The sequence below is a fragment of the Saimiri boliviensis genome, chromosome 8 (genome assembly GCF_048565385.1).
Source record: "Saimiri boliviensis isolate mSaiBol1 chromosome 8, mSaiBol1.pri, whole genome shotgun sequence".
NCBI classification, from domain to species: domain Eukaryota; kingdom Metazoa; phylum Chordata; class Mammalia; order Primates; family Cebidae; genus Saimiri; species Saimiri boliviensis.
Genome location: NC_133456.1, coordinates 14289295 through 14301305, shown reverse-complemented (window position 1 = coordinate 14301305; position 12011 = coordinate 14289295). Strand labels below are relative to the sequence as shown.

The window sequence follows — 12011 nt, the reverse complement described above, 5'->3', positions numbered from 1 at the left end:
ACTTAGCATCCCTGCAAGCATTCTAGGGTAGTGCCCTTGACTATTTAAGCAGAAACTGTTAAATGGCAGTGGTAAAATTGCTTCTTCTACTACCCTCATCTGCCAATGAGCAACAGAGAAGACTGTGAAGCCACAAGGTAGAACAACAGCATAAAAGCATGGACTCAGGCCAGGTGCGGTGGCTCACGCCTGTAATCTCAGCACTTTGGGAGGCCCAGGCAGGCAGATCACAAGGTCAGGAGATCAAGACCATACTGGCCAACATGGTGAAACCCCATCTCTATTAAAAATACAAAAATTAGGCCAATCCCAGTGGCTCACACCTGTAATCACAGCACTTTGAGATGCCGAGGTGGGCAGATCATGAGGTCAAGAGATCAAGACCATCCTGGCCAACACAGTGAAATCCCGTCTCTACTAAAAATACAAAAAAATTAGCCAGGCATGGTGGCATGTGCCTGTGGTCCCAGCTATTCGGGAGGCTCAGGTGGAAGAATTGCTTGAACTCAGGAGGCGGAGGTTGCAGGGAGTCGAGACTGTACCACTACACTCCAGCCTGGTGACAGAGCAAGATTCCGTCTCAAACAAAAAAAAAAAAAAAAAAAAAAAAAAAAAATTAGCTGGGCATGGTGCATGTGCCTGTAGTCCCAGCTACTCAGGAGGCTGAGGCAGGAGAATCACTTGAACCCGGGAAGTAGAGGTTGCAGTAGCCAAGATAGCACCACTACACTCCAGCCTGGTGACAAGCCCAGTCTAAAAAAAAAAGCATGGACTCTGTCATCAGCTAAACCTCAGTTTGCACACCTGCTCTGTGTCAAATTCACTAGGTGACCCAGGTGACCAAGTCAAATAACTTCTCTAAAACTCATCCGTAAAGGGGGTGATAACAGTGTTATCTCATCTGGTTATCATGAGGACTAAGTGACATAAGCTAATATTACAGTACCTAAGACAGTGCCTAAACAGCACAAAGGCTCAATAAATCTTACCCAGAAGTATTAATTTGGGTGCCAAAAGATGACACCTGAACCTCGTTTCTTTAGCCAACTCAGTTAGGTAGCAAGTTCTAATGGAAGTAGCTCAGGTGGCAGAGGTGTGGTTTGAAGGATGATCCACCCTTGAAAAGCTGGATGACCTTTTAAGAACCTGGCTTCTGCCGGGCGCGGTGGCTCAAGCCTGTAATCTCAGCACTTTGGGATGCCGAGGCGGGTGGATCACGAGGTCGAGAGATCGAGACCATCCTGGTCAACATGGTGAAAGCCCGTCTCTACTAAAAATACAAAACATTAGCTGGGCATGGTGGCACGTGCCTGTAATCCCAGCTACTCAGGAGGCTGAGGCAGGAGAATTGCTTGAACCCAGGAGGCGGAGGTTGCGGTGAGCCGAGATTGCGCCATTGCACTCCAGCCTGGGTAACAAGAGTGAAACTCCGTCTCAAAAAAAAAAGAACCTGGCTTCTCTATGAGTAGTCCTCTTATCTGTTCAAGGGGGTGATGACACAAACTGAATATGAAGTACCAGTCAGAGCCAGTAAAACTAACACTGGCAACCACCAATGGTTGAGAGTAAGCCAACAGCACATGAACCTGTCATTCCAGGATCCCAGAGGCACGTTCACATTCACACACATGGCTAGACACTGAGAGAGAAAACATCCCTAAAGACTACCAGCAAATGTTAATAAACATACCTGCACTGAAGCCCACAGGCACAGTTCCTTTCCCAACTGGGTAGTTTACTTGCAGTTTACTTGTTCACATACAACCTCAGGCAAATCACATCTATGTGATTTATGCCTCCATCTTTTTTCTCTTTTAGTTTAATTTCTGAATCTCATATGCCTCCATTTTTCTAGTAATAAGCTTAGAGTAAACTTTTTATCCACCTCATAACAGTGACTGGGGGAATGGGGGAAGGGCCCCAAAACAGTGACTATAATATAGTACACGGAGATCTCTAGAGAGGGTCTGTTTTTGTCACAAGAGCAAAAGAGAGCATTCCAACATCAGATCGGTTCATAGTAAGTTTTAAAAGCCTAATTTTTTCCATTTCAGTTTATGACCAAAAGAATACAGAAATATATTTACAGTGTTAAATATATTTATATAGTGTTTTTTATATCGTGTGCTCAGTGGGAATGCTGCAAATGTGTAGAACACCTAAAATGTAAACGGGTCACAGTGGCTGATGCCCATAATCCCAACACTTTGGAAGGCCAAAGCTTGTATAATGCTTGAGCCCAGGAGTTCGAGACCAACCTGGGCAAGACAGCAAGACCCCCATCTCTACAAAAATTAGCCAGGCGTGATGGCACACACCTGTGGTCCCAGCTGCTGGGGAGGCTAAGGTGGGAGGATTGATCACCTGAGCCCAGGAAATTAAGGCTTCAGTGAGCCGAGATCGCGCCACTGCACTCCAGCCTGGGAGACAGAGTGAGACCCTGTTTCAAAACAAAACAAAACAAACAAAAGACAGATCTTTAGGCATCACTGAGGAACCTAAAATGCATACAGCACTAACTAGAAACCCTTGACCCTGACTCCCTAATAAAAGCGTCAGTCTTTAGCACAATATCCTAACATGATGGCAAACCAATAAGGACACCACATAATCAAACTCCACAAAACTTTTGGCCAAATAAAAGAAACACACGCAAAGCTAGCAACATTAAACCTTTTCTATGGCCGCTTCGCAATAACTATTACAAAATCCCCAGAGTTTATTCACCCAGCTCCGACTGTCACCATACAAGGTGGAGCAGTAAGTGACCCGCACCAGGGGCTGACTCCTGCCAGAGCCCCCACGGGTACTCACTACCCCCCTCCGCATTCCCATCTGGACAACTTTCTGGGATTCAAACAGTCTGGATCCAGAACTCCCCGCAGCTAACGCTAACGTCACATTATAAGCCGGTATAATTCTGAGATTATTAATAAACCCACTCAGAAGTAAACAGAAACAACATTAGTGAGCAAAGTTGAGGTTTAAGCAATACGGAAAACTAGAAACCAAGCAAAACCAGCAAAGCAGCTAGTGCTGTCTCTCAAACCAAGCAAAACCAGCAAAGCAGCTAGTGCTGTCTCTCAATCAGATCTTCCAAAAGAGGCAGAAGTGGAGAGCATGCTCTCCCCCGCACTCCGGAAAACCCAGACAGCCCCACAGCAGGTTCCAGACCAGCTGCCCCGAGCAAGTAGGCCAGATGATGCGACGGCGCGACCTCCTCTCCCCTCTCCCCCCGGCACACCCCGGGCTCGCGGAGGTCTGGTGGGGATGCGGGGCTCCCCGGGCCAGCCCAGGTAGGGGCGCGGCCAGGGTGGGGGTAGGGACGCGGCGGCCCTGCCCCTTTGCCCGGCTGCGGTCTCCAGGGCCGGCCCACACGGCTGCTGGACAGCGCCATGCCCACGCACCCCGTCCCCTAGCGGCCCCCATCCCGGAACTCCCGGCTCCACTAGGCTGGGGCCGAGCCTGAGCCCACTGGCAGGCGTTCTGGGCACCCGCACTACAGTACCTGTGGCCGCAGCAGCTCCTGGGTGGCGGCGGCGACGGCGACTGGGGCGGCAGCAGGGGCGGAGCGCGGCGTGCGCGCTCCCGGCCCGCAGTCCGGTGCGTAGCACCCGCCCTCTCTCTTCTAGCCGCCGGGCGCCCGCCCCTTCACCTCTCACCTCCTACCTTTCCCCTCCAGGCCCGCCGCCCTCTGCACGTGCGCCCAGCGGCGTGCGCGTGCGTAATCGAGCCCCGTTCGCGACTCCCGTTCTCCCCCTGGTGGACATCCGCGGGAAGTATGGGCGGCCGGGCCGGGCAGGTCCTGAAGCCGAGTTAGGCCCGCCATCTGTCCTCAAGAACTTGCAGAAGGCCGGGTGCAGTGGCTCGCGGTTGTAATCCCAACACTGTGGGAGTCCTAGGCGCGAAGATCGCTTGAGCCGAGGAAAGTTAGAGACCAACTTGGGCAACCTAGAAGACTTGTGTCTCCACAAGTAAAATTAATTAGCCAGGTGTGGTGGCGCGTACCTGTGGTCCCAGCTGAGGTGAGAGGATCACCTGAGTCCAGGAGCTTGAGGCTACAGCGAGCCAAAAAAAGAAAAAAACCCACCCACCTTGCACAAGATGCTCATAGTCCTTGTTTTATAATGGCAAAAAATTAGAAGCAGCCGAGCCGAGATACCCTGCAAATGCAAATGAGAATAAATCATGTCCAAAAAACTAGTTACCCTACAGCCGTTTAAAAGGCATTTAACCGCCGGGCACGGTGGCTCACGCCTGTAATCCCAGCACTTTGGGAGGCCGAGGCGGGTGGATCACGAGGTCGAGAGATCGAGACCATCCTGGTCAACATGGTGAAAGCCCGTCTCTACTAAAAATACAAAAAATTAGCTGGGCATGGTGGCGTGTGCCTGTGGTCCCAGCTACTCAGGAGGCTGAGGCAGGAGAATTGCCTGAACCCAGGAGGCGGAGGTTGCGGTGAGCCGAGATCGTGCCATTGCACTCCAGGCTGGGTAACAAGAGCGAAACTCCGTCTCAAAAAAAAAAAAAAAAAAGGCATTTAACCATCTTCCACAGGGAAGAGGTATTTGGGGTTTTTGTTGTTGTTGTTGTTGTTGTTTGAGATGGAGTTTCGCTCTTGTTACCCAGGCTGGAGTGCAATGGCGCGATCTCGGCTCACCGCAACCTCCGCCTCCTGGGTTCAGGCAATTCTCCTGCCTCAGCCTCCTGAGTAGCTGGGACCACAGGCACACGCCACCATGCCCAGCTAATTTTTTGTATTTTTAGTAGAGACGGGCTTTCACCATGTTGACCAGGATGGTCTCGATCTCTCGACCTCGTGATCCACCCGCCTCGGCCTCCCAAAGTGCTGGGATTACAGGCGTGAGCCACCGTGCCCGGCCGAGGTATTTGTTATAACAGCAACAGTTACGTTCATTGAGTGCGTCCCCAGTGTCAGGTGCTGAGCTGGTATTGGACATGTCCTCCCAATTTGGCCCTCCTGAAAACCCGAAGTAGGCCTTGTTATAGGGCCTCACAGAAGGGGAAGGGGAGGCTGCCTCCCGGGAGGGAAGCGAAGGTCCCCACCTGCCCAGAGCTGGCCCAACCAGAGACGCTTCCCATACCACTCAGGGGGGACTTTGATCATGCTACTGCATGCCCTTTCTGGACCCTTGTGTCAGAGGCAAGCCTTGCCTCGCCCCCTGCCTGCTGCCCTGGACACCCGCACCCACGCCAGGGCTACCTGGATAAGGCAGGCCCTATACCTGCCTTAAAGGCACCAGCAAACTCCTCCGAGAGTTCCAAAAAGTGCAGATCTCATCACCAATGCAAGGCAGAAATTAGAGATGGCCCTTCTGACCACACCAGCCCCCTTACCCCTACACGTTCTTCAAATACCTCCTCCTAAAACCTGGTTCCCACCAGACTCTGGCCTCCCTCCCTGCCCACCACACTATTGTCACAATGAAATTAACAATGGGGATCACAATGGGCCTTGCCCCAAAGTGACCTTCAGGATTATGCCATTTTCAGAATTGTCTTTTAGCTTAATATAGGAATTTTTATCCTATAAAGAAAGAATTTTTTTAGGTTACTTTTATTTTTACATTTGAAGTCTCACTCCTTTCCCCAGGCTGGAGTGCAGTGGTGTGGTCATAGCTCACTGCAGCCTCGACCTCCTGGGCTCAAGTGATCCTCCCAAGTAGCTGGGACAACAGATGAGCGCCACTATGCCCAGTTTTTGTTTTTTCACCAAGATGAGATCTTTCACTGTGTTGCCCAGGCTGGTCTCGAACTCCTGGGCTCAAGCAGCCTTCCCACCTTGGCCTCCCAAAGTGCTAGGATTACAGGTGTGAGTCACTGTGCCCATCCTGTTTCTTGTATTCAATGAGAGAGAAGCAACAACAGAGAGCATTCAGGGGAACTTACCTACCCCCTTAACTATCCTTACATCCCCCTCTCCAGGTCTGATCCCCTGAAATACCATCAGCTGTCCCCTCAGAAACCTTGGGCATGAAGGAGTCCTCCTGAGCCCTAGGCCCACTGGACCAAAGTCTTTTCTCCAGAGAGGGTCAGGAGCCTGGCTTTTAACCACTTCTAAGGTAGAACTTAGCCAAACTGCCTTGGGAGCTGCTATCACCCTCCTCACCCACCACCTCTTCCCACCCCACCACTCTATCAAAGCTGTGTTTGCAGAGGACTGACCCTCAGCAAAGTCTGGATACTCCCCTGCAAAAATAAGATAGACACACCTAGCTAAGTACCTGTGTGGCTTGAGGCATGGCAAACAATACTCCACTGCACTAAGGACCCATTGAGAATCCCATAGAGCCTCTGGGGAAGCTGGGGCTTCTGGGGCTCTGGTAAATCTGATACAGAATGGCCCCATGGAATATAATGAAGTGGCCCTGATTTTAGGACTTCTCCCACAACTTCTTTTTTTTTTTTTTTTAAGATGGGGTTTCACCATGATGGCCAGGCTGGTCTTGAACTCCTGACCTCAGGTGATCCACCTACCTTGGCCTCCCGAAGTGCTAAGATTATAGGTGTGAGCCACCATGCCTGGCCTTCTTTTTTCTTTGAGACAGTCTTGCTCTGTCGCCAGGCTGGAGGGCAATGGCACTGTCTCAGCTCACTGCAACCTCCGCCTCCCAGGTTCAAGTGATTCTCCTGCCTCAGCCTCTCTAGCAGCTGGGACTACAGGTGCATGCCACTATGCCCAGCTAATTTTTGTATTTTTAGTAGAGACAGGGTTTCACCATGATGGTCTTGATCTCTTGACCTCATGATCCACCCGCCTCGGCCTCACAAAGTGCTGGGATTACAGGTGTGAACCACTGCACCTGTCCTATATACATATCCAGGCTGGAGTACAGTGCAAGGTGTTGGCTCACAGCAACTACCGCCTCCCAGGTTCAAGCAATGCTCCCACTTCAGCCTCCTGAGTAGCTGGGATTACAGGTGCATACCACCATGCCCAGCTAATTATTTTGTATTTTTAGTGGAGACAGGGTTTCACCATATTGGCCAGGCTGGTCTCAGTCTCCTGACCTCAGGTGGTCCACCCACCTTGGCCTCTCAAAGTGCTGAGACTACAGGTGTGAGCCACCGCTCCCGGCCCTTTTTTTTTTTTTGTCTTAGACCAGGTATCTCTCTGTAACCCAGGCTGGAAAGCAGTGGCACGATCTCAGCTCACTGCAACCTCTGCCTCTTGGGTTCAAGCAATCCCCCTGCCTCAACCTCCCAAGTAGGTGGGACTGCCGGCTTGTACCATCGTACCAGGGTTACTTTTGTATTTTTAGTAGAGACCAGGTTTTGCCTTGTTGCCCAGGCTGGTCTTGAACTCCTGGGCCCAATTGATCTACCTACTATAATCGGGATTACAGGCGTGAGCCACCATGCCCAGCCTCCCACAACATTTTAATATGAAAACATACAGTACAGAGGGAAGAATTTAAAAAAATAAAAAAATAAAATAAAAAAATAAAAACATACAGAAAGGCCGGGCATGGGGCTCACGCCTGTAATCCCAACTCTTTGGGAGGCAGGTCAGGAGTTCAAGACCAGCCTGACCAATATGGAGAAACCCCATTTCTACTAAAAATACAAAATTAGTTTACGCCTGTAATCCCAGCACTTTGGGAGGCCAAGGTGGGTGGATTGCCTGAGGTCAGGAGTTCAAGACCAGCCTGGCCAACATGGTGAAACCCAGCCTCTATTTTAAAATAAAAATACAAATACAAAATTAGCCAGGTGTGGTGGTACATGCCTGTAATCCCAGCTACTCAGGAAGCTGAGGCAGGAGAATCTCTTGAACCCAGGAGGCAGAAGTTGCAGTGAGCCAAAATCGTGCCGTTGCACTCCAGCCTAGGCAACAAGAGCAAAACTCTGTCTAAAAAAAAAGAAAAGAAAGAAAAAGAAAACATATAAAAAAGTTGAAAGACCTTTCAGTGAAAAAGTTCACTGTCAGGTTACAGGGAACACTCTATACCCTAGTACACTCATATACCCTAGATTCTACAACTATTAATGTTTTGCTTAGTATCTCATGTCTATCTAAAAAATCTATCCTTTTATCCATCTATCTGTAATTGCCCAAGGGTTCTTCTTGCCCACGGCACAGACGAAACCAGTACACTGAATCCTTGGCATTTCAGTAGAGTTTCACTGATGCAAGGCTGGCCATGCACAAGGCCACGCAAATGGTGGTTATTACTCAAATCAGTCTTCCCAAGGACTTAGAGGTTAAAGTTTTTTTAAGGATAATTTGTAGGCAGGGTGCTAGGGAATGGGAAATGCTGATTGGTTGGGGATGCGATCATTCATAGGAGGGATCCTCATGTGCTGAGTCAGCCTCTGGGTGGAGTCAGCAGAAATGCAAAAGTCTGAAAAGAAACATTTCAAAAGGCAAATCTTAGGTTCTACAATAGTGATGTTATCTATAGGAGTAACTGAGGAATTTGCAAATCTTGTGACCTCCAGAGCAGTGGCTAGTTATCTTACACCTACGTCTTAGCAGAATGCAGGCCCCTCTTATGATCCTAGCTTTGTGGCCTTTCATTAGTTTTACAAAGGCAGTTTAATATTGGAAAGGGCTACTATCATCCTTGCTTTAAGGCTGAACTATAAATTCCTCCCAAAGTTAGCTTTGCCTATGCCCAGGTTGGAGGTAAGAAGCAAGATGGAGTCAACTGCATCAGATTTTTCTTACTGCCATAATTCTGCAAAGGCAATTTCATATCAATTCTTTATATTGAGAGACAGGGTTTTGCTCTGTGGCCCAGGCTGGAGTGTGGTGGCACAATCACAGCTTACCGCAGTCTTGACCTCCTGGGCTCAAGCAATCTTCCCAAGCAGCTGGGAACACAGGTGGATATGACCACTCCCAGCTAACATTTAGAGTTTTTTGTAGAGATGAGGGTCTCTCTGTAGCCCATGCTGGTCTCAAACTCTTGGCCTCAAGCAAGTCTCCCATCTCGGCCTCCAAAAGTGCTACGATTACAGGTGTGAGCCACCATATCCAGCCCTTATCTTATTATTTATTTATTTTTTTTTTTAGGCAGAGTTTCACTCTTGTTACCCAGGCTGGAGTGCAATGGCAAGATCTCGGCTCACCGCAACCTCCGCCTCCTGGGTTCAGGCAATTCTCCTGCCTCAGCCTCCTGAGTAGCTGGGATTACAGGCACATGCCACCATGCCCAGCTAATTTTTTGTAATTTTAGTAGAGATGGGGTTTCACCATATTGACCAGGATGGTCTCGATCTCTTGACCTCGTGATCCACCCGCCTCAGCCTCCCAAAGTGCCGGGATTACAGGTGTGAGCCACCACGCCCGGCCCTTATCTTATCTTTCATGCACTTCCAGTTAAGTTGCAGAAACCTGATTTTAGTTTCTATATGGAGTATCTCAAATGGAACAGTTCAATTTAGCCCTAACTAGGTAGAGTTCAACTTTACTTCAGATTGTTCCCCGTAAGAAAGGTAAATTCAGACCAAGCACGGTGGCTCACACCTGTAATCCTAGCACTTTGGGAGGTCAAGGAGGGCAGATCAATTGAGGTCAGGAGTTCGAGACCAGCCTGCAACGTGGTGAAATCCCATCTCTACTAAAAATACAAAAATTAGCCAGGTGTGGTGGTGCATGCCCGTAATCCTAGCTAATTAGTAAGCTGAGGCACGAGGATCCCTTGAACCTGGGAGGCAGAGATTGCAGTAGTTTGAGATTATGACATTGCACTCCAGCCTGGGCAATAAAGTGAGACTCTGACTCAAAAAAGGAAAGGTAAATTCAAAAACTTTAAAATCTAAATGGAGTGTGGAAATCAAGAAATTGTAACAATTTATAATACTCGAGCTTCTACCCTGGGCCAATTCTCAAACCTGATCTCAATTAATCCTCAGGACAATCTTGAAAATAGAGACTGAGTTTATTTTACAAATGTAGAAAATTTCTCTACAGAGGAGAGATGATGTGTCCAAGGTCACTCTGAGAACTGAACAGAGAACCTTCTTACGGGACCCAAGACTCCAAATTCCAGCCCACTGCCCAGCTGCCTCACCCTGTCACAAGCACAATGAAGGGAGTTTCACAATGATACAGGTTTGTCTTTGCAATCACTCACACCCAAGGATCATGATCCTCATGAATTAGCCATTAGTGATAGCAGCTAGCAACATGTTAAAGTGGAAAGAGCTGCTTCAGGGCCAGACTCCTTGGATTCAAATCCTGGCACTGACACAAGCAGCACCTCTGTGCTGGGAGAATCAACTTCACCTCAGGAAACCTCACCTTAGGAGTCAGGTTCCGAGATGAAAACACCACCAACCTCTGTGGGTTTTTGTTTTGTTTTGTTTTGAGACAGAATTGCTTTGTCACCCAGGCTGGAGTGCAGTGGCATGATGGCACACCACAACCTCCACCTCCCAGGTTCAAGCAATTCTCCTGCTTCAGCTTCCCAGGTGGCTGGGACTACAGGCACAAGACACCACATCTGGCTAATTTTCATATTTTTAGTAGAGACGGGGTTTCACCATGCTAGCCAGGCTGGTCTCGAACTCCTGACCTTGTGATCTGCCCACCTTGGCCTCCCAAAGTGCTAGGATTACAGGTGTGAACCACCGCACCTGGCCCTCTGTGGTTTTTTTAAAACAATGAAATTGGAGGGTGACCACATGTAAAATGCCTACATTACAATAAGTGGTGGCTTTAAAAACCATGATCAATCATTAAAAAATATTTAAAGCCGGGCGCGGTGGCTCAAGCCTGTAATCCCAGCACTTTGGGAGGCCGAGGCGGGTGGATCATGAGGTCGAGAGATCGAGACCATCCTGGTCAACATGGTGAAACCCCGTCTCTACTAAAAGTGCAAAAAATTAGCTGGGCATGGTGGCGCGTGCCTGTAATCCCAGCTACTCAGGAGGCTGAGGCAGGAGAATTGCCTGAGCCCAGGAGGCGGAGGTTGCGGTGAGCCGAGATCGCGCCATTGCACTCCAGCCTGGGTAACAAGAGCGAAACTCCGTCTCAAAAAAAAAAAAAAAAAAAAAAAAAATTTAAAATGTCAAAGTTGCAAGAATAAATTTATTCAATGTCTTTATTACTTATCAAATTCCTACCATGTGTCAGAGACCAGGAATACAACAAGTTAATTTCCTGTACTAAAGAAGTTAACTGTCTTAATGAACCTTTAAACAAATCTTCGGCCGGGCGCGGTGGCTCAAGCCTGTAATCCCAGCACTTTGGGAGGCCGAGGCGGGTGGATCACGAGGTCAAGAGATCGAGACCATCCTGGTCAACATGGTGAAACCCCGTCTCTACTAAAAATACAAAAAAAAATTAGCTGGGCATGGTGGCACGTGCCTGTAATCCCAGCTACTCAGGAGGCTGAGGCAGGAGAATTGCTTGAACCCAGGAGGCGGAGGTTGCGGTGACCCGAGATCGCGCCATTGCACTCCAGCCTGGGTAACAAGAGCGAAACTCCGTCTCAAAAAAAATAAAATAAAATAAATATATAAAAAAAAAAAATAAAAATAAAAAATAAATCTTATAGGCAACATAAGGGTTATTACAGAGGTCTTAATAGCCCATAATAATAGCCAATTATTGATTGTTGGGTTCTTGCCAGAGGCAGGTTTTACGATATATTTATCTCAAATAATCCTTGTGATGACCTTTAGAGGCACGTAAGATAAACCCCATTTTAAGTTGTAAAAACCTAACAATGGGCCAGGCGCGGTGGCTCATGCCTGTAATCCCAGCACTTTGGGAGGCTGAGGCGGGTGGATCAAGAGGTCAAGAGATCAAGACCATCCTGGTCAACATGGTGAAACCCCGTCTCTACTAGAAATACAAAAAATTAGCTGGGCATGGTGGCGCGTGCCTGTGATCCCAGCTACTCAGGAGGCTGAGGCAGGAGAATAACCTGAACCCAGGAGGCAGAGGTTGCGGTGAGCCGAGATCGCGCCATTGCACTCCAGCCTGGGTAACAAGAGCGAAACTCTGTCTCAAAAAAAAAAAACCTAACAACTTACCT

The 12011-nt window shown here is 48.7% G+C and overlaps 2 protein-coding genes across 5 annotated transcripts in view; both read right to left on the bottom strand.

The window, feature by feature from the left end:
* SCAP (SREBF chaperone) overlaps positions 1–3658 on the bottom strand; it is a 50119-nt gene extending 46461 nt beyond the window's left edge. The window contains exon 1 of one of the 3 annotated variants that reach the window (XM_003926287.4): positions 3509–3658. The gene's annotated coding sequence lies outside the window, so the exon portion shown is untranslated. Of the gene's footprint in view, positions 1–2318; positions 2340–3508 lie in introns of those variants that run through there. The other 2 variants (XM_010337022.3, XM_074403946.1) reach the window with 2 other exon arrangements.
* Positions 3659–4621: 963 nt separating this feature from the next.
* Positions 4622–12011, bottom strand: part of ELP6 (elongator acetyltransferase complex subunit 6) — a 44364-nt gene continuing 36974 nt past the window's right edge. Inside the window, exon 5 of one of the 2 annotated variants that reach the window (XM_074403952.1) lies at positions 4622–8366. In XM_074403952.1, the coding sequence (XP_074260053.1) occupies positions 8348–8366 (19 nt within the window). In that variant the 3' untranslated portion in view covers positions 4622–8347. The remainder of the gene's footprint in view (positions 8367–12011) is intronic. The other variant, XM_074403947.1, reaches the window with a different exon arrangement.